Source organism: Zophobas morio, unplaced genomic scaffold (genome assembly GCF_036711695.1).
Source record: "Zophobas morio isolate AGI-343-1 ecotype UQ-CSIRO unplaced genomic scaffold, CSIRO_AGI_Zmor_V1 ptg000028l, whole genome shotgun sequence".
Lineage (NCBI taxonomy): Eukaryota > Metazoa > Arthropoda > Insecta > Coleoptera > Tenebrionidae > Zophobas > Zophobas morio.
In genome coordinates this window covers 370,560-395,696 of record NW_026972133.1, presented here as the reverse complement: position 1 = coordinate 395,696, position 25,137 = coordinate 370,560, and the positions used below count along the sequence as shown (strand labels likewise).

The window sequence follows — 25,137 nt, the reverse complement described above, 5'->3', positions numbered from 1 at the left end:
AACAGGGACGCTCTCATCACTTATTCAGTCCAAGTAAACAAATCGAACCGTCGCAGGTCTCGTCGCAATCGGAAACCAATTAGTGCCCTTTTTCTCTCCTTCTTTCCACGCGTCAAAGATCTCGGCCAACCCATCTGCATTGTTCCTTGCATAGCGATTTTTGTACGTTAGGAATTTCAAGTAAATCATTGCAACTTTTAAGTTTCATTGGAAAAAACCAATGGAAGTTTATAGGATCCTTCTAAGACTAGGGATGTAAATGAGTGTCTGGAATTAAGAAAATTGGGTTATTTGTTGTTGTCTTCTTTCCATTCGTTGAGCACAATTTAGCTTATTAATTTTACACCGAAGCTGAAAAAGTGTCATTATTCCTTCATGCTGGTGAGTATTAATCGTAAACAAAATAAAGTACCACAGGTGTTTGTCGTGTCACCACGATCCGTCTAATTCGACTTTAATCGTCAGTTTCCTCCCGATTCCGGGATCACTGTCTCACTTGAAGGGTACCCAATAAAACTCCGGCTAATTTTTGTTGTATATTTGAAATTTTCCTCTTCGTCCATACATACGCACATTTATGTTGATTTTACATACATACAGACATACAGGAAATCTTAACTCCTAGTGAAAATGAAAATGAATGTAACCGGAGAACAGTACAGTTTGTCAAATGAAGGTAGCTAAGTATACGTAATGATTTAAATTCGTTTCTTTTGATTTTGGCACTTTTCATTAAAACACTGACGCGTTTTTTTGACAAACTTCACCATTCGTTTCGAATTGTACTAATTGTCTCACTATGAACCAAATCGTGGGGTGGGGCGGGGATCGGGGAGGGGAGTCGAACTTAGGCGAGCTTTTTACAAATGATAACACTTACACAATAAAAAATAGGAATACAAAAGTAATAATGTACGACTAGGATTACACTTGAGCAACTTGGTGATGGGAAACTGAAAGTTTTACGCACCAAGTTTGGAAAGTAATGTTGTTTTGTTGGTTGTTGTCTTAACTCAATTGTGCGATTAAACATTTTGTTGACAGCAGATCATGTGTTCGGTTATCTTTTTGTATTTCTATGGCCGGCGACGAAATGCGTTACGCCACTGGGTGAAAATCATAGAAAAAAATGTGGTCTCGCGACCGTGGCTGACGGATCTCGTCGGCGGGTACAGCGTCTATTACATAAGTTTATATTAAATTATTAAACTAATATGTATTTCTTTAAAAATACATATCTATTTCATTAAACCTACGTACGGATCAACTATTTCTAAATTTTATATATTCAATAATAATGTGACAATGTTCTAGTCCCTCTCTACTGATTCACTTGATTGCATTAAATTACATATTAAGGTTTGTTTTAGTTAAAAATTCCTCTGTTAAACTAGTTTAATGGTAAATAAATCTCATTCAAATTCAACAAATCGTAATAGTATATAGGAATATGTTCTCTGAGATCTAAAATTATAAACGGTGCGCCCACAAAGAAAGGGTGCTTAAATTTCGCTTGCAGTTGAGTAAAAGAGTCTGACGTAAACCTAAATCTTCTAAGTGGGCACATTTTGATAGATTCTTCATTCAATAACGAAATATCATATCTATGATGCAATAAAAATTACTTCTATAAAGATTTCGCAAATATGCATAAACATTCTAAAAGTATATAAGAATGATTTATACCCCTGTAATACTGAGTCATCCTTGGTACAACAACATGAGTCGCATATAAATCTTAAAATGATTAAAATTATTCCTCATTAATCCCTTAAGTTTAAACAATCTCGGGGCTTCAAGGGGACAAACAAAACTCACAGTGACAATCTCAGTCGGTAGTCACAAATATTAACAATTATTTTAATAACTTGTACAGCGTTAACAATTCGATTTTGGTTTGGTTTTGTCTAAACAGTCCATCTGTATGAGGCGCAGCGCCGGACCCTCTCGAAATCCGGCTTTCGTCATACAAACAGTTGATATTTATCTCTACTGCTGGTTATACGCATTGTGTATTTCTAGCCCGGTTGTGGTCTCGACGAGGGACTTACGCGAGGCGCTTAAAGCGGCCATACTGTGGTCTCTGCCTTTGCGCGGGAGGGTGGTTGAGGATGCCTCTAAACTACTGTCTCTTGGCTTCCACACAGGCGACCCTATAACAAACCAACGGCATCACTTTTTGCAAGGTTAAGCATAAGCCCAATGTTGTGCAAAAATCGGAAACAAATAGGGTCGTTTGAAGTCCAACAGACATTAAGCTGACTACACTCAGACACTAGTGCGAAGCGGGGGTGCTAACTGAGGGGGGCGGGTCGGGACAGATATGTGGTGGGACTCTCGAAAAGAAACTCCCGCTGCCGAATCAGAAATGTTTCTGTCATCACGAAACAGTACTACAATTTTTGCGTGTCGGTACTGAGTAATGATGATGGTATGCGGATGATTAAGTAACTTTCAAAGTAATAATCTTTAGTAGCCTTGAACGGAGGCACGCATTCGCGCAAAATGTTAAAAGTCACTTTTGATCTTCGCGGTACCACCTTTAGACATTTCTGTAACGACAGCCGGTGCCGCCTACCCGCCCCTCCAAGATCAGAAAATCATAAACTAAGGACGAAAGAAACGTCTACTCTACAGTCTCAGTACTGTTTTTGATAATTTCGCATAACAACTAATCTACAGTCTCAGCACTTGATTTCGTCCGTGGCCCGGCCACTCGTCCGCGCCAAAACAAAACTGTTGCTCCTCTTGTGCGTATGCTATCCTTTATCTGTTTTCCCAGACAAATAGCACTCGACACAAGTGGGGTTCTCAATGCTCAAGGACCTGGCTGATTGTTTTAATGACGATTTGATTTTCTTGGGGCTTTTGGTGTTGTTCTCTGGTTTGGGACTGTTATCTCTGGAGCGTCGGTGGGTTCTCGGACTGGACTTTCTGGAATTTTTTGGACTGACACTGTCGGAACGTTTCGAGTTTTTGTTGGGACTGGGCCGCCGCACGTGCTCTTGTCTTTTCGGGGAACGGTTCGGAGATTTGGTGGTATGGATTTCCGCTGTGACCGTTTCGTTAGTGCTCTTACCTAGTTCTTCGGTCTGCATGGGGTGGAAGTTCTCCGGAGCGTGCGACGACTGGATCAGGCGAGCTTGGCTCCCCGTGCTGCCGGCAGACAAAGTGGAGGTCGTGCTACAAACCAACGGATTAATGGGAAAAAAGCTGGGCGGATTTATTGCGCTTGCAGCGAGAAGCCAAGTGCAGTCGCAAGACTCTGGAAGACGCTCAAATCCTTTCTTAGAACTGTGATTTATGTCAGAGTCGAGGCAAGATTTAGCGCAGTCGACCGGACACAATGGAACTCGGGCTCCAGAAAAAAAAACACTACTTGGCGGGAAGATAACGTCAAGCGAAATTGGAACACCCCCAAGCAGCGGCCAAAAGACCCCTTCTGGAAGGAGGAATCCGGGTGGTGCCAGAATCAATACACGTTCTGTTATTAATCTTTGAATTGTCGCAAATTTCAAAAACGGCTTCTATCTAGAACAGAACACTTGGTCGAACTTAATTTGCGTACGAGCGGTGTATCGCAAGGTTCCGCCTTAGATCCTTTTCTATTTTAGGGTTCGTTAATGATATTGTCTTTTTACTCCCGAATTTCAATGAATGCATGGTATAATAACGTTGTGTTACCACCACGAGATATATGAGTTTGTAGCGCAGTGGCTCAGCGGCATTCTAGACAAACCGACGACATTCCGTCGGGGGTTCGAAACCGAACTTGGCGCTTTCCGTTTTTTTTTCTTGCATTGGTGTAAAGCTGTGACTACTTTGCTGTGACTGGTATTACCCATGTTGATGACGTCACCACAAATTTTTTATTGATCAAATTAAGAACGAGTCACCCCATTTTCTCTAATAAACTAACTTCTACGTGACATTATTTCGATGTATAAACATAGATAAACGCTGGTTTTTACTTTACAGCGGTTTTTTTAAAGAGCTGGATTTGTCGGATTATACAATTTTTTATTGATCAAATTAAGAACCTCATTTTCTAGAAAATGTGAGAATACCAACGTTTTTATTTAATTATGATTTTGTTCCATTGTGGCTTAATTAATAATTTGGTGACTGGGTGAGGCTAGTAGTTGCCAAGATAAGACCGATTTTGGCGAATGAGATACCCTCTAAGAAAAGTTTTTCAATATTTCAGTTCCTCATTCTTTTTGATTTTTTGCATTTTAGATTTTTCGTCTTTTTCGACTTCGATTTCTCGATTTTCTCAATCTTTTGATTACTTAATTTTTCATTTTATACATACTTATATTTCAGTTTTAGAATTTTTCATTATTTCGATCCTTCAATTTTTTGATATCTCGATGCTTTTTCGATTCTTCAATTATTCTTCGATTTCAGTTTTGGGACTTTTTGGTTTTTTGATTCTACATGAACCTTAGGCAGTCACAAGTGAACAAAAAACATTGGAATCTTAATAAAAAAAAAACAAAGTTAATCAATAAATAAATAATTAACCTATTAACAATTTTTCAATTTCTCGATTTTTTTTATTTTTAATTTTTCGATTTTTAAAGTATTAAAGTTCGAATTTTTCGATTACTCAATTTTTCAATTCTTCAATTTATCAATATTTTAATTATTGCTCCAATTTCCAAGTTTCAGATTTTTTTTAATTTTTTATTGCTCGATTTTTCGATTATTCAATTTTTCAGTACTTCAGTTTGGAATTTTTCAATATTTCAATTCCTCGATCTTTTCATGTTTCGATTTCTCGATTTTTCAATTTTCCGAAATTTTAATTTTTCGATTTTAAAATTTAAAATTTTTCGATTTCCCCATTTGCCGATTTTTCAGTTCTTCGATTTTTCAATTTTTTAGTTTTTCGAATTTTTAAAGTTTACGTTTTTCAGTATTTTGATGTTTCGGTTACTCGATCTTTCGATTTTTCAACCCGGTTCAGATTTACGGTTTTTCGATTTTCACTATTTTTCAATTTTTGGTTTTTTAATTCTTTTTATTTCTAGATTAAACGAGATTTCGATGTTTTAATTTTTCGATTGTTCAGTTTCCCGATTTTTCAATTTATTCATTTTCAGTTTTTCGTTTTTTTTGCCATTTAGATTTCTCGATTTTTTAATTTCCCATTTTTTATTCGTACAATGTTGCAATTTTTGAATTTTTCTACTTCTCAATTTTTAACATTTCAATTTTAGGAATTTTTCAAATTCTGCATTTTCAGTTTTCGAAATTTTAATTTTTCGATTTTTTAAATTTCAGATTTTTCAATTTTCGGCTTTTCGATTTTTCAATTTTTCAAATTTTCTGTTTTACCAATTTTTAAACATTTCAATTTTGGGATTTTTCGATTTTTCAATTCTTCGATTTTGAATTTTTCGATTTCTCGGTTTTTTGGTTTTTCAGTTCTTCGATTTTTTACTTTTTTAGTTTTTTAAAATCTCCTATTTTTCAATTTTGCGATGTTCTAAATTTTTAATTTATCAATTTATCGGTTTTTCAATTTTACGACCATTCAATTTATTATTTTTTCGATTGTTCAATTTCCCAATTTTTTGTTTTTTAAAATTATTTCGATTGTTCGACTTTTCGATTTCTTGATCAATCTTTCAGTTCAATTTTTCTTCGATTTTTCTGTTTTAGATATTTCAATTTTGGGTTTTTATAATATTTCGATTCTTAAATTTTTAGTCTTTTACTTTAGATTTATGGATTTTTTTATTTTTCCATGTTTCAGTCTTTCGATTCTTCAATTCTTCGATTCTCTAAATTTAGGATTTTTCAATTTCTTTTTTTTGGTTTTTCTTTTTTCGATTTTTCATTATTTTAGTTTTTTAAAATTTTGGATTTTTCAATTTTTCGGTTTTTCAATCTTCCGATTTTTCAATTTATTAATTTTTCGATTGTTCAATTTCCCAGTTTTTTGAGTTAAAAATTTTTCGATTTTTCGACCTTTCGATTTCTTGATCTTTCAATCTTTCAGTTGTTCTATTTTTCTTCGATTTTTCAGTTTTTCGATATTTCAATTTTGGGATTTTTTAACATTTGGATTTTAAAATTTTTAGACTTTTACTTTCGATTTATCGATTTTTCAATTTTTCGATGTTTTAAAGTTTTAATTTTTAAATTTTTCGGTTTTTCAATCTGTCGATTTTTCAATTTATTAATTTTTCGATTGTTTAATTTCCCAAATTTTTTATTTTTAAATTTTTTCGTTTTTTCGACCTTTCGATTTTTTGATCTTTCAATCTTTCAGTTGTTCAATTTTCTTCGATTTTTCAGTTTTTCGATATTTCAATTTTTTCATTTTTTAACATTTCGATTCGTAAATTTTTAGATTGTTACTTTTGATTTATCGATCTTTTTTTTATTTTTTGATGTTTCAGTTTTTCGACTATTCAATTTTTAGATTCTCTACTTTTTTTTGGTTTTTTCAATTTTTTAATTCTTCGAATTTTTAAAGTTTACATTTTTCAATTTTTTGATGTTTCCAATATTCGATCTTTCGATTTTTCGACTTCCCGGTTTAGTTTTAGGGTTTTTCTATTTTTCGATTTTCACAATTTTTCAACTTTTGGTTTTTTAAATCTTTCGATTTCTGCATTAATCGAGATTTCGATGTTTTAATTTTTCGATTGTTCAGTTTCCCGATTTTTCAGTTTATCCGTTTTCAATTTTTCGTTTTCAGGTTTCGAGATTTCAATTTTTCGATTTTTTAAATTTCAGTTTTTTCATTTTTCGATTTTCCAATTTTTCTATTTTCCTAATTTTTAAACATTTCAGTTTTGGAATCTTTCAATTTCTCGATTTTTCAATTATTCGAGTTTTTAAATTTTGAATTTTTCGATTTTTTGGTTTTTCAATCTCGCGATTTTTCAATTTATTAATTTTTCGATTGTTCAATTTCCCAATTCTTTTTTTTATTTTTCGATATTTCAGGCTCTTGATTTCTTGATCTTTCAATATTTCAGTTCAATTTTCTTCGATTTTTCAGTTTTTCGATATTTTAATTTTGGCATTTTTTAACATTTCGATTCGTAAATTTTTAGATTGTTACTTTTGATTTATCGATCTTTTTTTTATTTTTTGATGTTTCAGTTTTTCGATTATTCAATTTTTAGATTCTTTAAATTCTTTTCGGTTTTTTTCAATTTTTCAGTTCTTGGTATTTTTAAAGTTTAGATTTTTCAATTTTTTGATGTTTTCATTACTCGATCTTTCGATTTTTCGACTTCCCGGTTTAGATTTACGGTTTTTCTATTTTTCGATTTTCACAATTTTTCAACTTTTGGTTTTTTAAATCTTTCGATTGTTCAGTTTCCCGATTTTTCAGTTTATCCGTTTTCAATTTTTCGTTTTCAGGTTTCGAAATTTTAATTTTTCGATTTTTTAAATTTCAGATTTTTCATTTTTCGAATTTCCAATTTTTCTGTTTTCCCAATTTTTAAACCTTTCACTTTCGGGATTTTTCAATTTCTCGATTTTTTAATTATTCGATTTTTTAAATTTTGAATTTTTCGATTTCTCGTTTTTAGGTTTTTCAGTTCTTTGGTTTTTCAGTGTTTTAGTTTTTTAAATGTCCTATTTTTCAATTTTTCGATGTTTTAAATTTTTAATTTTTCAATTTTTCGGTTTTTCAATCTTTCGATTTTTCAATTTATTAATTTTTGATTGTTCAATTTCCCAATTTTTTGATTTTTGAAATTTCTGGATTTTTCAACTTTTCGATTACTTGATCTTTCAATCTTTCAGTTGTTCAATTTTTCTTCAATTTTTCCTTTTTTCGATTTGTCAGTTTTTCGATATTTCAATATTGGGATTTTTTAATATTTCGATTTTTAAATTTTTAGACTTTAATCGATTTTTTTAATTTTTGGATGTTTCAGTTTTTCGATTCTTCAATTTTTAGATTCTCTAAATTTAGGATTTTTCAATTTCTCGTTTTTTTTTTGGTTTTTCAGTTATTCGATTTTTCATTATTTTATATACCTATTTTTTTTTAATTTTGGATTTTCCAATTTTTCGATTAACGATATTTTGATCTTTCGATTTTCCGACTTCTCGGTGTTACATTTTATAGCTTTCCATTTTTTTGGTGTTAAAAATTTTTGATTTTTTAGTTTTTCAATTTTTCGGTTTTTCGATTTTTTAATTTTTCGATTGTTCCATTTGCTGATTTTTCGGTTTTTCGACTTCTTTACTCTTCAGTTTCTCGATCTTTTGATGTTTGGAGTTTTTGATGTTTCGATTTTTCAATTTTCCACTTTTTCTATTCTCCAGTTTTTCGATTTCCCAATTTTTTAACATTTGAGTTTTGGAATTTTTCAGTTTCTCGATTTTTCAGTTTTGAGATTATTCAAATTTCGATTTTTCATTTCGATTTTGATTTTTAAAATTTTTCGATTTTTTGATGTCTCGGTTTTTCAAGTTTTCAATTTCTGTATTTTTCAACAATTCAAATCTGAGAGAATTTAAAAATTGTAGCGTTTTTCAATTTTTCGATATTTTAATTTATCAATGTTTTAAATTTTACATCGTCGACTTTTCGGATTCCGGTTATTCAATTTTTAGATTATTATGTTTGATGTTTCGATTTCTCGACATTTCGGATTTGTTTTTATTTATTTAATTATGATCAAATAAGAATAATAATAATCATACCCAAAATTGTGGCTTAATTAATAATTTTAGTCTTCTGTTTTGAGGACACAACGCATTCAAATTAAACAAATTTCTACGTGACATTCTTTCGACGTATAAACATAAACAATCGATGTTAAACATATACATTGATGATAATAATACACTATATAACTAAACACTAGAGAAGATGGTCAAAATTCCTGCCTTGTACATGTAAGTAAGCTAGTAATGTTTCCAAATTTTGATCATTTTTTGTAAAAGTTAGTCATCAGTACTTGCTACGATAAAACTGATTTTGGCAAATGAGATACTTCCTAAGAAAAGTGTAGGCGGGTGGGCGGGGCTAGTACGTGCTACGGTAAAACTGATTTTGGCAAATGACATATCCTCTAAGAAAAGAGAGGGTGGGTGGGCGGGGTTAGTATCTGCTAAGAAAAGACTGATTTTGGCAAATAAGATACTCTCTAAGAAAAGTGAGGGCGGGCGGGCGGGGCTAGTACCTGCTACGATAAAACTGATTTTGGCAAATGACATATCCTCTAAGAAAAGACAGTGCGGGTGGGCGGGGTTAGTATCTGCTAAGAAAAGACTGATTTTGGCAAATGAGATACTCTCTAAGAAAAGTGAGGGCGGGTGGGCGGGGCTAGTATCTGCTAAGAAAAGACTGATTTTGGCAAATGAGATACTCTCTAAGAAAAGTGAGGGCGGGTGGGCGGGGCTAGTACCTGCTATGATAAAACTGATTTTGGCAAATGACATATCCTCTAAGAAAAGAGAGGGTGGGTGGGCGGGGTTAGTACCTGCTACGATAAGACTGATTTTGGCAAATGAGGTACCCTGGAAGAAAAGAGAGGGTGGGTGGGCGGGGTTAGTACCTGCTAAGATAAGACTGATTTTGGCAAATGAGATACCCTCGAAGAAAAGAGAGGGTGGGTGGGCGGGGCTAGTATCTGCTAAGGTAAGGCTGATTTTGGCAAATGAGATACCCTCGAAGAAAAGAGAGGACGGGTGGGCGGGGCTAGTACCACCTGTCTTTTTTTTAAGAATGTGAAACCTTCTCGGGGGCCCCAAGTGTAATTTTTTGAAAGAAAGTGAAACCTTCTCGGGGGTCCCAACTGTCTTTTTTAAGAATGTGAAACCTTCTCGGGGACCCCAAGTGTCTTTTTTTTAAATATGAAAATTTGTCGGGGCCTGCAATTGTTTTTTTTTTAAAGAATATGAAATCTTTGTAGGGCTTCAACTGATTTATTTTAAAGAAGGTGAAATATTCTTGAGTGCTTTGTCTTTTTTTTTAAAGAAGAAATAATGTGAAACCTTCTCGGGGGACCCAACTGTCTTTTTTTAATAATATGAAACCTTCTCGGGGGTGGCAAATATCTTTTTTTTAAGAATGTGAAACCTTCTCGGGAGTTCTAAGCGTTTTTTTTTTAATATGAAACCTTCTCGATGGCCCCAAGTAACTTTTTTTTAAAGAAGGTGACACCTTCTCGGGGGCCCCAAATGTCTTTTTTAAGAATATAAAACCTTCTCGGTGGCCCCAATTAACTTTTTTTTTAAAGAAAGTGAAACCTTCGCAAGACCTCTAACTGTTTTTTTTTTTTAAGAAGAACTAATACAAAACCTCGGGGGTCCTAATTGTCTTTTTTTAAGAAGGCGGAACAATCTTTTTTCTCTTACACTGTGACTAGTACTTTCTATATTATTTTTACTCCATTGAGCTTATCACAAGAAAATAAAATTTCGCAAAATTAAATTTAATATTTTTCAAAGAAGCAGAATTCTTTGGACTGTACTTCAGGAACGCGAAAGTTCTGTCCAAATAACTTTCGACCCATTTTTTAGTTAAAGATAATAAAAAATACCATCTGGAAAATGAAAATTCAGTTTGGAAGAAGACTGTTTTCAAGGAAATTATGTCGCATCATAACCCAGATAATCTTTATCAAAGTCGAGCTACAAAACTGCTTAGTGTCCCATTATTGACATAAATCAAAGAAACTTTAAAAGTTCGTACGGACAGCTTCTGTGGCGCCGCAATAATCCGCCACTCAGTTCAAAGTGCCCATAATTTTTCCCCCGAAAGGTGAATTTAAATAGAGTGTTTCCGTCTACACAAAACTTGGAAATCTCGCGATTAACCAGGAAGAGAATTAGCAAGTGATGAACCCCAAAAATAAATAACAACGTTACCCAGGATTTTCCCCCGCATCACAAAGCAATAAAAAACCCGAACTTGTAAAGCCCGAAGCGGTCAGTCTACACAACAAAGTTTCCCCAACTCGCTTAAAACTCGGTATCCGCTAATCCAATTTTTTTCTTTTGAACTGTAGACAACGCGCCTGATAATAATAAACTTTGAATGAAATTTAGCGAGCGTTCGTATTTTAAGAAGTTTTACGACCATTACAAAATCTGACGTTTTCTCCAACAAAGAGTCCCCGGAAAGCGTTCTACTTGATTCATGTTGGCTCCTGTTTCGATGCAGAGGGCAATAAATCGTGTATTCTAATAAAAATAAAAATGACTTAGAAAGTCAATACCTCAGAGTGAGATGATTGGGAGTCCGCCCTAGCGTCGCTTTGGTCTTCGCCGGGCCCCCTTGGGAGTCCTCCTCCCCTTCCGACTTGAATCCGGCGTCGTTCCTTTCATGTTCCGGCCGTTTCGGCGGATCTGAATTTAAAAATCGCAAACAATTTTAAGCACGAGACCTAAATCAACTAAAATCGATTTGAAAAAATTGCCGAAGTCCGAAGGAAACTGAGTAACAAGTAATAAACACAAGATGGTTTAGTTTTCGGTTTTACCTGCGGCGTCTCCCACGGTTTTGCTCCTCGACCTGAAAGTAGTGGCTGGAGGTTCGTCCCCCTCTTGACTGATGTTATCGTAGTCTATGTTTCCCGACGAGTGTCTTTGCGACGCTTTGGACTTCTTCGTCTTACCCAACGTGTGCGAGCCTTGCACTATCACAGTCTTCGTTGCCGGTCTCTCTAAAGTCTGACTGTTGAGGACCTCCCCCTTGTGTCCCGTTACCAGGAGAATCCCGGGTCCCGATCCCGGTTTCGTCGACGGTATCGACATATTCCTCACCGACTCCCTTATGATCTGCCTGATCGTTTTCAGGAAGGCGTTCCTGAAGTCTGCCGTGCTGAAAGCCCGATCAATGCCACCACGAATCAAGAACACCCTAAACGTTACCTATTAGACAAAACGTAGACCTTCTCCGATCTCCTCTGTAATTGACTTCTTAAGTGAATCAGTTCCCATAGGAAATGAGAATCCATATCCTTGGCGGAAGAAGCTCGTACTTGAACTTCGGTTACAGGAATGAGCACTTGATAGCGAATAATTTCTACTTCGGACGAGGAACCTTTGCTCGAAACGCCCTACGAACAAATGAAACGGTAAAGGCAGGGGTGGGTGGGCGTCTCACCATAAGTTTCTTTTTCTGTCTCAGTCTCTCTTTACACAGGAATACGACGGCGGTTTTGAAGACGAAGCACATCGCGTGTAGTTCCAGACCCTTTTTGATTTTACCCAGGAAGTCGGAGATGTTCAGCCACTCCACCCCGCCATAGTAGAGTAGATCCCCGGGACTTAGATCGATCGACTGCTTGCAGGACTTCTGGTGCTGTCTGAAGAGATGGTCGAAGATGGCCCCGTACTCCTCGTGGATCCGCTGCATTTCGTTGATGTGTTCGGCGACCTTTTCCATGCCCTTGAGGGCCTCTGCGCGGTAAAGCGTTAGCGGAAGGGTTAGTCAAGGGTCTACTCGCCCCACCTACTAAATGCTGGTGCTCGTCCGTGTTGGGATCGGTCAGATTCCGCAGCTGCTGCAGCAGCAGCGGATACTTCAATATCCGCTGTATCGGCTTGATCAGATAAGATTCCAGCGTCGAGGAATGCTGCTGTTTGGGATTGCGCGCCGCCAGGAATTCCTGCAGCGCCTGGTTCCCCTCGTCTAGAAAACAACCTAAGCAAGGTTGGCCAACCTCAGCCGATACTTACTCGGATGCAGGACTTTCTGGGCCTTGCTGTGACTAGCGCAGAACGAGCTGTATAATTTGAAGTGATTTACATAATACAAAAATGCGCTCCCGATGGAAAATAAAACATTCTGGAATTAAAATTGATAAATATGTAACGAAGACGCGCCCGAAAAAGTGCGCTTACTTTAAATTGGCTACTGTATTCAAATTTATGGAAATCCGGCTCGAGGTCGAGCGCTTCCTCGAGGTTCTGCAGGAACTGGCGCTGGAACGTCACGATCTCCTGGATGTTGCCGAACAGCGCGTTGATCTCGGCGTTGGAGAGGAAGGTCTCCTTCTTGAGGGGCTCCAAGTAGTTCTCGAGCAAATTGTTCAGATGCTGCGGGATTAGGGCATCAGGTGCAAAAACTCGGGTGATTTATGGGCGAGTCATTTATTACCTTGACGTAAGCGCGCTCGGTATCCACCAGCTCCAAGATGACTTTCCTTAATTTCTCGGCGTCGGTTAACTGCCGGGATGGCGTCAGCAGAGTCTGCGAGGTGTTGCTAACCAGACTTCCGGTAGGGCTGGATTTGCGAGTTTCTATAGGCGACCGGCAAAATCCTGTCACTTGCTCGGCGGTTTTCAGCAAGTTCTCGATCTCGAAGGAGTTGGTGCGAGAGCTGACTTTAATCCCGGAGTCCGTCAGCGAGGAGGGCGGGTTCTCGGATTCTGTGGCGTAGCGGTCTTTACCTAAGGGCAAGCGGTTTCTCAACAGAGGCACTAAAGCCGCAACGAGCACAACAATTAGCAAACAAACCGCCAGTGAGGAGAAGACACCTACAACAACGATAACTGAAAGTTCAAAATGTTGATTTTTACTTCCTGAGAGAAAGCTGTCTGTCTGTCTGTCGTCTGTCCGAATTTTTATTCGACGGATACATTTTAAGCTCTTCGATTTGCAATTTTTCGATTTTACAATTTCTTGGTTTCTTAGCTGTAAATTGGAAAAACCAAAAATAAAAAAACTAAAAAAATATAAAATAAAAACTTTGAAAAAAAAATTGAAGCAAAGAAAAATTGAAAAATCGAGAGATTAAAAATCAAGGAATTGAAAAATCGAAAGACTAAAAGCAAAGAATTGGAAAAAACAGTTTTTTACTTACAATTTTTCTATTGATTTTAAATATGTAATAATAATCATAATTGTTTAAAAATTTCACATTTTCAATTTTCCGGCTTTTAATTTTTGAATTTCTGGATATTTAATTTTTTAATTTTTCGATCTTTCAGTGTTACAGTTTTTCGATTTACCAATTGGGACGATTCTAGAATTTTTCGATTCATTAATTTTTTCAATTTTTAAATTTCTCATTTTTTAGTTTATCAATGTTTCAATTCGTCGTTTCTTCAGATTTTCGATTTGCAATTTTTCGATTTTCCACTTTTTCGATTTTACAGTTTCTAGGTTTTTTTAATCGTAATTTGAAAAATAAAAAACGAAAAAGTATAAAATGAAAACAAATATTCAAAATAAAAAATTAAAAAATTGAAACAAAGAAAAATTGAAAAATCGAAAGATTAAAAATTAAGAAACTGAAAAATCGAAAAAGTACAAATTCTAAAAAACCAAATATTGTAGAATCGAAATTTGTATTAGAAATTAAAGAAATCGGAAAGCCCGATAATTGAGAAATTTTTGGATTTTCAATTATTCGTTTTTCTCCAATTTCTTTTATTTCAATACATATCTGTATTTTACGATTTATACTCCGTTATTTTCAATTTTGCATTTTTTCGATTTTTCTTTCATTTTTTTGTTGTATCAGTTTGTAGATTTTACAATTTATCGATTTCCAATTTTCGGTTTTCAATTTTTGGGTTTTTCAACTTTTAGATTTTTTAATTTTTTAATTTTTCGCTTAATGTTGGATTTCCAATTTTTCTGATTTACATTTTAAATATGTAATAATAATTATAATTTTTAAAAAATTTCACTTTTTCAATTTTCTGATGTTTAATTTTTGAATTTCTAAATATTTAATTTTTTAATTTTTAGATCTTTCAGTGATAGAGTTTTTCGACTTTATAATTTTGACGATTCTAGAATTTTTCGAATTTGCAATTTCTGGTTTTCCAAATTTTTGTGTCGATTCGGTCAATTTTTCTTCTTTCTAATTTTTAGATTCATAAATTTTTTCAATTTTATGTTTCCCTATTTTAAGTTTTTCAAGGTTTCAATTTTTCGTTTCTTCAGATCTTCGATTTGCAAAATTTCGATTTTCCGCTTTTTCGATTTTACAAATTCTTGGCCTTTTTAGTTATAAATTTGAAAAATCAAAAATAAAAAAACCAAAAAATATAAAATTAAAACTTTGAAAAACATAAATAATGAAAATCAAAAAAATTAAAAATTTAAGCAAAGAAAAAGTGCAAAATCTAAAAAACGGAATCCAAATATGTGTTGAAAATTAAAGAAATCGGAAAACCGGGTAATTGAGAAATCCAAAAAATTTTCAAATTGGCAATTTTTGGATTTCCAGTCATTCGTTTTTCTCCGATTTTTTTAATTTTCAGTACATATTTTGATTTTACAACGAATATTCCGGTTTTCCGATTTTGCACTTTTTCGATTTTTCTTAGTTTTTCGATTTTTAACTTTGTCGAGTTTTCGATTTTTCAATTTTTCGTTTCTTCAGTTTTTCGGTTTGCATTTTTTTAATATCTCATTTTTTTGTTTCTTAAATTTTACAACATGTAACTGTCCGAATTTTCATTAAATTTTTTTTTTTGATGAGTCAGTTTGTAGATTTTACAATTTTTCGATTTGCAATTTTTCGTTTCGGTTTTTTATTTTCCTTACTTTTCAGTGTTCCGATTTTTAAATTTTTTCTTTTTTCCAACGGAAAATTTTTCAATTTTTGGATTTTACAATTATGCGATTTGCAATTTGCGGTTTTTCAACTGTCAGATTTTTTAATTTTTCGTTTCTCAGTTTTTGATTTACAATTTTTCTAGTTTTCATTTTAAATATGTAATAATAATAATCATAATTGTTTAAAAATTTCACATTATCAATTTTCCGGTTTTTAATTTTTGAATTTCTGGACATTTATTTTTTTAATTTTTCGATCTTTCAGTGTTACAGTTTTTCGATTTTACAATTTTGACGATTCTACAAATTTTCGATTCCACAATTTTTTCTTTTCCAATTCTTTGTATCGATTCGATAGTCTTTTTTCTTTTCCCAATTTTTCGATTCATCGATTTTTTAAATTTCTCAATTTTTAGTTTTCCAAGATTTCAATTTTTCGTTTCTTCAGATCTTCGATTTGCAATTTTCCGATTTTCCGCTTTTTCGATTTACAAATTCTTGGCTTTTTAGTTGTAAATTTGAAAAATAAAAAATAAAAAAAATAAAAAATATAAAATTAAAACTTTGAAAAACATAAATAATGAAAATCAAAAAAATAAAAAATTGAAGCAAACAAAAAGTGCAAAATTTAAAAAACGGAATCCAAATATGTGTTGAAAATTAAAAAAAATCGGAAAACCGGGTAATTGAGAAATCCAAAAAATTTTCGAATTGGAAATTTTTGGATTTCCAGTTATTTGTTGTTCCCCGATTTCTTTAATTTTGAATACATATTTTGATTTTACAATGAATATTCCGTTTTTCAAATTTTGCACTTTTTCGATTTTTCTTAGTTTTTCGATTTTTAACTTTCTCGAGTTTTCGATTTTTCAATTTTTCGTTTCTTCCATTTTTTGGTTTGCAATTTTTTAATTTCTCATTTTTTTTGTTTCTTCAATTTTACAACATGTAACTGTTCGAATTTTCATTTAAATTTTTTTTTTTGATGATTCAGTTTGTAGATTTTATAATTTTTCGATTTACAGTTTCACGAGTTTTCAATTTTCAGTTTTTCCAGCTTTCGATTTTTCAAATTTTCCATTCTACAATTTTTCGTTTCGGTCTTTTATTTTCCTTATTTTTCAATGTTCTGATTTTTAAATTTTTTCTTTTTTCCAACTGACAATTTTTCAATTTTTGGATTTTACAATTATTCAATTTGCAATTTGCGGTTTTTCAACTGTCAGATTTTTTAATTTTTCGTTTCTCAGTTTTTGATTTACAATTTTTCTAGTTTTCATTTTAAATGTGTAATAATAATAATCATAATTGTTTAAAAATTTCACATTCTCAATTTTCCGGTGTTTAATTTTTGAATTTCTCAATATTTATTTTTTTAATTTTTCGATCTTTCAGTATCACAGTTTTTCGATTTTACAATTTTGACGCTTCTACAATTTTTCGATTACACAATTTTTGGTTTTCCAATTCTTTGTATCGATTCGATAATCTTTTTCCTCTTTCCAATTTTTCGATTCATCAATTTTTTCAATTTTTAAATTTCTCAATTTTTAGTTTTACAATGTTTCAGTTTTTCGTTTCTTTCGCTCTTCGGTTTTTGCTTTTTCGATTTTACAATTTCTTGGTTTTTGGTTGTAAATTTGAAAAATCAAAATAAAAAAACGAAAAAGTATAAAATGAAAACTTTGAAAAACAAAAATTGGAAATCAAAAAATGAAAAAAATTGACGCAAAGAAAAACTGAAAAATCGGAAGATTAAAAATTAAGAAAATGAAAAATTGAAAAAGTGTAAAATCTAAAAAACGAAATATTGTTGAAGAAATCGAAAAACCGATTAACTGAGAAGTCCAAAAAATTTCAATTTGGCAATTTTTAGATTTCTGATTATTCGTTTTTTCCGGATTTCTTTAATTTTCAATACATATTTCGATTTTACAAAATACATATATTCCGTTTACTGAATTTTGCACTTTTCCAATTTTTCTCAATTTTTCGATTTTTAAGTTTCTCAATTGTCGATTTATAAGTTTCCCAATTTTTAATCTTTTGATTTTTCAATTTTTCGTTTCTTTAATTTTTCGATTTGCAATTTTTTAATACTTAATTTTTTTTGTTTCTTCAATTTTACGATGTAACCACGATTTTTCATTTTAAATTTTTTTTTGATATTTCAATTTGTAGATTTTACAATTTTTCGATTACGAGTTTTCAATGTTCTGATTTTTAAAATTTTTTTTTGCAACAAAAAATTTTTCAGTTTTGGGATTTTCAGGTCTTTAATTTTTAATTTTTCAATTTTTCGATTTTTCTTGCCTTCAATTTTTGAATTTTTTAATTTTGATTCTTTAAATTTACAACTAAAAGACCAAGAAATTGTAAAGTGGAAAACGCGAAAAAGCAAAAAATTGCAGATCGAAGATTGGAAGAAACGATAAAATAAAACATTGAAAAACTAAACATTTTTCGATTTACCACTTTTTCGACTTTACAATTTCTTGGTCAATTTTTCAAGTTTTCGATTTGCAATTTTCGGTTTTTCACCTTTCAAATTTTTTAATCTTTCGTTTCTCCAATTTTTGATTTCCACTTTTTCTACTTTTCATTTTAAATATATAATAATAATCATAATTTAAAAAAAAATAACATTTTCAATTTTCCGATTTATAATTTTTGAATTTCTCAATATTTAATTATTATTTAACTTTTCGACCTTTCGGTGTTACAATTCTGACGATTGTAGAATTCTTCGATTATACAATTTTTGGTTTTCCAATTTTTTGTGTTGGTTCAGTTTTTCAATGTTTCAATTTTTAGATTTTCCAACTTTTCGAATAAAAAAAAAATCGTGATATCAAAAATCGAGAAACTTAAAAATAGAAAACTTGAGAAAGTTAAAAATCGAAAAAATGAAAAAAATCTAAAAAGTGCAAAATCGAAAAAACGGAAATATTAACAAATTAAAGAAATCGGAAAAAAACGAATAATTTGAAATCCATAAATTGCCAAATCGAAAATTTTCAGGATTTCTCAATTATCTGGTTCAAATACATATTTCGTTTTTTTGATTTTGTGTTTTTCTATTTTTCAGTTTTTAATCTTCCGATTTTTCAATTTTTCTTTGCGTCAATTTTTTAAATTTTTTGATTTCCAATTTTTGTTTTTCAAAGTTTTCGTTTTATACTTTTTTTTTTTTGTTTTTTTATTTTTGATTTTTAAATTTACAACTAAAAAACCAAGAAATTGTAAAATCGAAAAAGCAAAAAATCGAAAAATTGCAAATCAAAGAGCTGAAGAAACGAAAACTTGAAACATTGAAAAACTGAAAATTGAGAAATTTAAAATTTAAAAAATTGATGAATCGAAAAATTGGGAAAAGGAAAAAGATTATCGAATCGATACAAAGAATTGGAAAACCAAAAATTGTGGAATCGAAAAATTCTAGAATCGTCAAAATTGTAAAATCGAAAAACTGTAACACTGAAAGATCGAAAAATTAAATATCGAGAAATTCAAAAATTAAAAACCGGAAAATGGAAATGGTGAAATTTTTAAACAATTATGATTAGTATTACTACATATTTAAAATGAAAACTAGAAAAATTGGAAATTAAAAACTGAGAAACGAAAAATTAAAAAATCTGACCGTTGAAAAACTGAAAATTGCAAATACAAAAATTGAAAAATTTTCCGTTTGAAAGAAGAAAAAATTTAAAAATCAGAACATTGAAAAATAAGGAAAATAAAAGACCGAAACGAAAAATTGTAAAATGGAAAAATTGAAAAATCGAAAGGTTGAAAAACTGAAAATTGAAAACTCGTGAAACTGTAAATCGAAAAATTGTAAAATCTACAAACTGAGTCATCAAAAAAAATTTTAAAATGAAAATTCGAACAGTTACATGTTGTAAAATTGAAGAAACAAAAAAAATGAGACATTAAAAAATGCAAACCGAAAAATTGAAGAAACGAAAAACTGAAAAATCGAAAACTCGAGAAAGTTAAAAATCGAAAAACTAAGAAAAATCGAATTAAAGAAATCGGGGAAAAACGAATAACTGGAAATCCAAAAATTGCCAATTTGAAAATTTTTGGATTTCTCAATTACCCGGTTTTCCGATTTCTTTAATTTTCAACACATATTTGGATTCCGTTTATTAGATTTTGCACTTTTTCGATTTTTCAGTTCTTTGCTTTTTAATCTTTCGATTTTTCAGTTCCTTGATTTTTAATCTCTCGATTTTCTTGTTTTTCATTATTTATGTTTTTCAAAGTTTTCATTTTATATTTTTTGTTTTTTTTATTTCTGATTTTTTAAATTTACAACTAAAAAGCCAAGAATTTGTAAAATCGAAAAAGCGGAAAATCGAAAAATTGCAAATCGAAGATCTGAAGAAACGAAACATTGAAACCTTTAAAAACTTAAAATACGGAAATTTAAAATCGAAAAAATTGATGAATCTAAAAATTGGAAAGAAGAAAAATTGACCGAATCGACACAAAAAATTGGAAAACCAGAAATTGTAAATTCGAAAAATTTTAGAATCGTCAAAATTTGTAAATTCGAAAACTGTAACACTGAAATATCTAAAAAAAAATTTAAAAATTATGATTGTTATTACATATTTAAAATGAAAACCAGAAAAATTGGAAATCCAACACTGAAGTAAACGAAAAATAAAAAAATCTAAACGTTGAAAAAACAAAAAATTGAAACCGAAAATTGGAAATCGAAAAATTGCAAAATCCAAAAAATGAAAAATTTTACATTGAAAAAAAGAAAAAATTTTAAAATCAAAACATTGAAAAACCCAAAAATTGGAAAAATAAGTAGAATAACATTACATTACAAAATCAAAAACCGAAACGAAAAATTGCAAATCGAAAAATTGAAAAATCCACAATCTGAACAATTTGAAAAATTCCAAAGTTGGAAAATTGAAAAAATGATGAAATAAAATTCTTTTGTGGTTTTAACTTTACAGAGGCTATCAGAAAACAAAAATCGCATTTTGTATAGTTAAATATGTTGAAGTTTAGTCGAAATGACCATCGACTAATTTTTCCCTCTCTGTTGGAAACAATTAAATCCCGAACCCGCGAACAAAACCGGTTGTCCCGTTTTAAAATCGGACATGTCGAGCGCCCACCGCTGCATCAGTCAGAATTAAAAAAATCTCATTTGTGGCCGGCTTTTGTGAGATTTATTGCCAACGACAGCGAATTTTCAGATTTGATGGAGTAACAATTTCTCGGGTTCAGTCGAACGAAAAACTTTTACAACGCAACCTTTCGGAACTGGCGAAGCGTCAAAAAGGCCGAAAGGTATTTTATTAAATTCCAATTGGTCAATACAATTTTTGTTGAATTGATCTCTTATTTGGGGCCAGACCTCGTCAATAAAGAGCACCTACTTTGCAAGATGATTGAGTCGAGAGGTGATTTATATGGTGATCGCAGCAGAATTTTCCTTTTCAATTATCTCCCGTATGGAGTTTTTTGGTCAGCTATTTTTTTAAGTTATTGCTTCTTGTATTGCTTTCCCTTTTGACGTCAGCGAAGTTTCCGATTCGGTCCAGTGGCTGTCCTTTCGCAGTCAAAGCACGGAATTAGAGCTCGCATTGAGTGCTTTGGAGAGTGGGTCAAAGCGTGATTGAATCGTGTTAAATGTGATCCAGCAGAGTAAATACAATTTATTCGATTAAATAGGTTAATTCAGACGCTACTCGACAATATTTCGCCTACTCGCCATGTTGTCGATGGGCCGGCCATAAAACCGGATGGAACTATTAGATTTTCCTCACAATAGCTTTAAGAGCCCGAACGGAAATTTATGGATCCGGGTTTTAATCCGAAAGAGCCGAATACGAATCGACGTCATTCTCCTTAGCGAGCTTTCGATGTAAAAATTATTAATATTGAATTTCATTTGGGAAAAAACCGGATTTAATAAAACCGGAACTAAGTCTCGTTTTCCGTCTCCAGAAAAAAGTGTAACTTATTTGACTGCGACCCAGCTTGTTTTAATAAACACTCGAGTCGAACTTTGATCTCGGATACGCAACCCGCACATCACTCGTAGTAATTAAAACTAGTTATATCAGCGGGAATCGTAAAGTTTTAACTATGCGGTCGTCAAACTTCTACCCTACACTAATCTACTCACTCCAACCTGGAGCAGGCACGATGAGTCCGGAAATCATCTCCTCGCTGATGGCGGGCGGCTCCGAAGGGGGCGGCGGACACACCAAACTTTCGATTATGTCGTCCGTGGCCCGCAGGATCCCGGCCAAATCGGGCGGTTCGGTCCTGGACGACCTCATCATCATGCACAAAGCCAACTCCTCTTGGAGGACGCTCTCCAAATACATCATGTCCAGGTCGGACACAATGGCGCCGTTGATCACCATGATCTCGTCGCCCTTTATTATGCCTAAACAGGAACGGAATTAGCCCTCGAAGAAACTGATCGTCTAAAGTGGCCAAAATTAACCTGATGTTACCGAATTAAAGAATTAGCTTCCGCCCTCCCATTTTTAGCCTGTTTTCGTCACCGTAACGTAATTTCACCCTAAAATCCACGGACTCACCGTTTTGCATCGCCACGCTCTTGTCCTCCACCCTGCTGACGTAACAGCAGAGCTCGTCTTGTCGGTCTGCGTTCTCCACGAGTTCCGCCTCCACGCTGAACCCCCACATCTGCTCCAGGGTGCTCCTGGAGAGCTCCACTTGGTACAGGATCTTGGCGCAGACTTCGACCACCTCGTGGGTGTGCAGCTGCGACAGAAGAAGATGAAGCACTTCTTGGTTTACGGAAATTGGGGGGCAATCAATAACGCCTGATTTAATTATCTCCCGGGTCAATATAATTTCGTATGAAATATGCGTCATCAAGCTGGTGGCAACCCTGGAGGTAATTTGAGGTCGCCGATCAATATAGTAATTATGTGTACAAATTGCAGGATTGCAAAATTTCCGATTGTGACAGGGGGCGGGGGAAAATAAAGATTAAGTGGATTTGGCGAAATTGTTAATGGGGTGAGTGAAAAGAGTGGTGTATAGTTAATTATTACATTGTCTGGCTAGTAAAAGAGGGTCAAAACCCTGTGTCTTTTCGTTTATTTATTCAATTTTTCAAATTTTCAGGCTTTCATTTTTCAATTCCATGATTTTCCACGTTTGAAATTTTTCAATTTGCAGTTTTTGGATTTCCAGTCTTACAATTTCTCAATTTCTTTAATTTTCAATATTTTGATTTTACAATACATATTTCTTTTTTTTTATTTTTCACTTTTTCGAATTTTAAGTTTTTCAATCTTTCGATTTTTCAAATTTTCGTTTCTTCAAATTTTCATGTTTGATTTCACTTTTGACATTTTTCAAGTTTTCATCGTGAACTTTTTCGTTTTTTTATTTTTGATTTTTCAATTTTACAGTTTCTTTTGCGATTTTTCGATATTACAGTTTCTCATTTTTCGATTTTTTACATTCTCAGTTTTTAATTTTTGTCATTTTCAATTTTTCGTTTCCTCAATTTTTCATGTTCCGATTTTTATTTTTCAGTGTGTCAAATTTTTAATTTTTATTTACTCGATTTATATCACAATCGTCCGTTTCTTCATTTCCTTTATGTTCAGTGTTTTTTTTCGATTTTACAATTTTTCATTTGTTCAATTTTTCAAATTTTCCGGCTTTGAATTTTCAGGTCGTAAATTTTTAAATTTTTAAATTTTTCACTTTGCAGTTTTTGGATTTCCAGTCTTTCAATTTTGCAATTTCTTTAATTTTGAATATGTCTTATTTCATAATTCATATTTGTTTTTGGTTTTTCACTTTTTCGATTCTTAAGATTTTTCAAGGTTTTATTTTGTTATTATTCGTTTTTTATTTTTGATTTTTTAATTTTACAAATTCTCGACTTCCAAAATTTTTAATTTTTCGTTCCTTCAATTTTTCGGTTTGCGTCAGTTTTTCAATCTGGCAATTTTTCAGTATTACAGATTTTCATTTATCGATTTTTCAGTTTCTCAATTTTTAATTTTTCCCTTTTCCAATTTTTTGTTTCCGATTTTTATTTTTCATTTTCCTGATTTTTTAATTTTCACGTTTCCGATTTTATATCACAATTTTCCTTTTTTGATTTCCTTTATTTTTTTACTGTTTCTTTCGATTTTACAATTTTTCCTTTATTAAATTTTTCAAATTTTCAGGTTTTTAGCAATTTTTATGCAAATTTTCAAGTTTGATTTTCACTTTGTACATTTTTCAAGTTTTTATTATACACTTTTTCGTTTTTGTATTATTTGATTTTTCAATTTTACAATTTGTCGACTTCCAAATTTTCCAATTTTTCAATATTACAATTTCTCATTTTTCCATTTTTCACATTCTCGATTTTTAATTGTGCCCTCTTTCAATTTTCCGTCCCCTCAATTTTTCAACTCAACGATTTTTATTTTGCATTTTCCTGATTTTTTACTTTTCATTTTCTCAATTTTATATCACAATTTTTTGTTTTTTCAATTCCTTTATTTTTTGTTGTTTCTGTCGATTTTTAAATTTTTCATTTCTTCAAATTTTCGAATTTTCAGTTTCTCAATTTTTCGTTTCCACAATTTTTCATGTTCCCGAATTTTATTTTTCAATGTGGTGAATTTTTAATTTTTATTTTCTCGATTTATATCACAATTGTCCGGTTCTTCATTTCCTTTATGTTCTGTGTTTTTTTTTTCGATTTTACAATTTTTCATTTGTTCAATTTTTCAAATTTTCGGGCTTTGAACTTTCAGTTCGTCCATTTTTCAATATTTAAATTTTTCACTTTACAGTTTTTGGATTTCCAGTCTTCCGATTTTCCAATTTCTTTAATTTTGAATATTTCTATTTCATAATACATATTTCTTTTTTTTTATTTTTCACTTTTTCGATTCTTAAGGTGTTTCAAGTTTTCATTTTGTAATTTTTCGTTTTTTATTTTTGATTTTTCAATTTTACAATTTCTCAACTTCCAAAATTTTCAATTTTTAGTTCCTTCAATTTTTTGGTTTGCATCAGTTTTTCAATTTGGCAATTTTTCAATATTTTCCGATTTTTCAGTTTCTTCATTTTTAATTTTTCTCTTTTCCAATTATTTGTTTGCGATTTTTATTTTTCATTTTCCCTACTTTTTAATTTTTACTTTTTCGATTGTATATCACAAAATTCCTTTTTTTGAATTCCTTCCCTTTCATTATTACAATTTCTCATTTTTCCATTTTCCTGATTTTTTATTTTTCATTTTCTCGATTTTATATCACAGTTTTTTGTTTTTTCATTTCCTTAATTTTTGTTGTTTCTTTCGATTTTCCAATTTTTTGTTTATTCAATTTTTCAAATTTTCAGGCCAATCAATTCCAATTCGTCGATTTTCCAATTTTTAAATTTTTCAGTTTGCAATTTTTGGGTTTCCACCCCTTTTTTACTTTTTGGATTTTCAGTTTTTCGTTAAACTTTAGATTTCTCAAATTTTCGACAGTTTTATCCTTCGATTTCTTAATTTCTTTTCAACTTTTCGATGTTTTAATTTTTCTTTTTTAAAATTTCATTTTTTTTTATTTCTCGGTTTATCGAATTCAGATGTTTGGATGTTT

General features: G+C 31.9%; 1 protein-coding gene across 11 annotated transcripts in view; it reads right to left on the bottom strand.

Annotated features, from left to right (window-relative positions):
• Nucleotides 1-523: 523 nt before the first annotated feature.
• Nucleotides 524-25,137, bottom strand: part of Sif (still life) — a 253,253-nt gene continuing 228,639 nt past the window's right edge. For 7 of the 11 annotated variants that reach the window (XM_064066374.1, XM_064066376.1, XM_064066378.1 and 4 more), the window contains 12 exons: nt 22,099-22,285; nt 21,675-21,941; nt 13,097-13,389; nt 12,841-13,035; nt 12,676-12,784; nt 12,449-12,628; nt 12,101-12,396; nt 11,866-12,053; nt 11,475-11,815; nt 11,211-11,340; nt 3,080-3,183; nt 524-2,153 (listed from right to left, as the gene is read on the bottom strand). In XM_064066374.1, coding sequence (XP_063922444.1) covers nt 1,990-2,153; nt 3,080-3,183; nt 11,211-11,340; nt 11,475-11,815; nt 11,866-12,053; nt 12,101-12,396; nt 12,449-12,628; nt 12,676-12,784; nt 12,841-13,035; nt 13,097-13,389; nt 21,675-21,941; nt 22,099-22,285 — 2,454 coding nt within the window. In that variant the 3' untranslated portion in view covers nt 524-1,989. The other 4 variants (XM_064066373.1, XM_064066370.1, XM_064066372.1 and 1 more) reach the window with 2 other exon arrangements.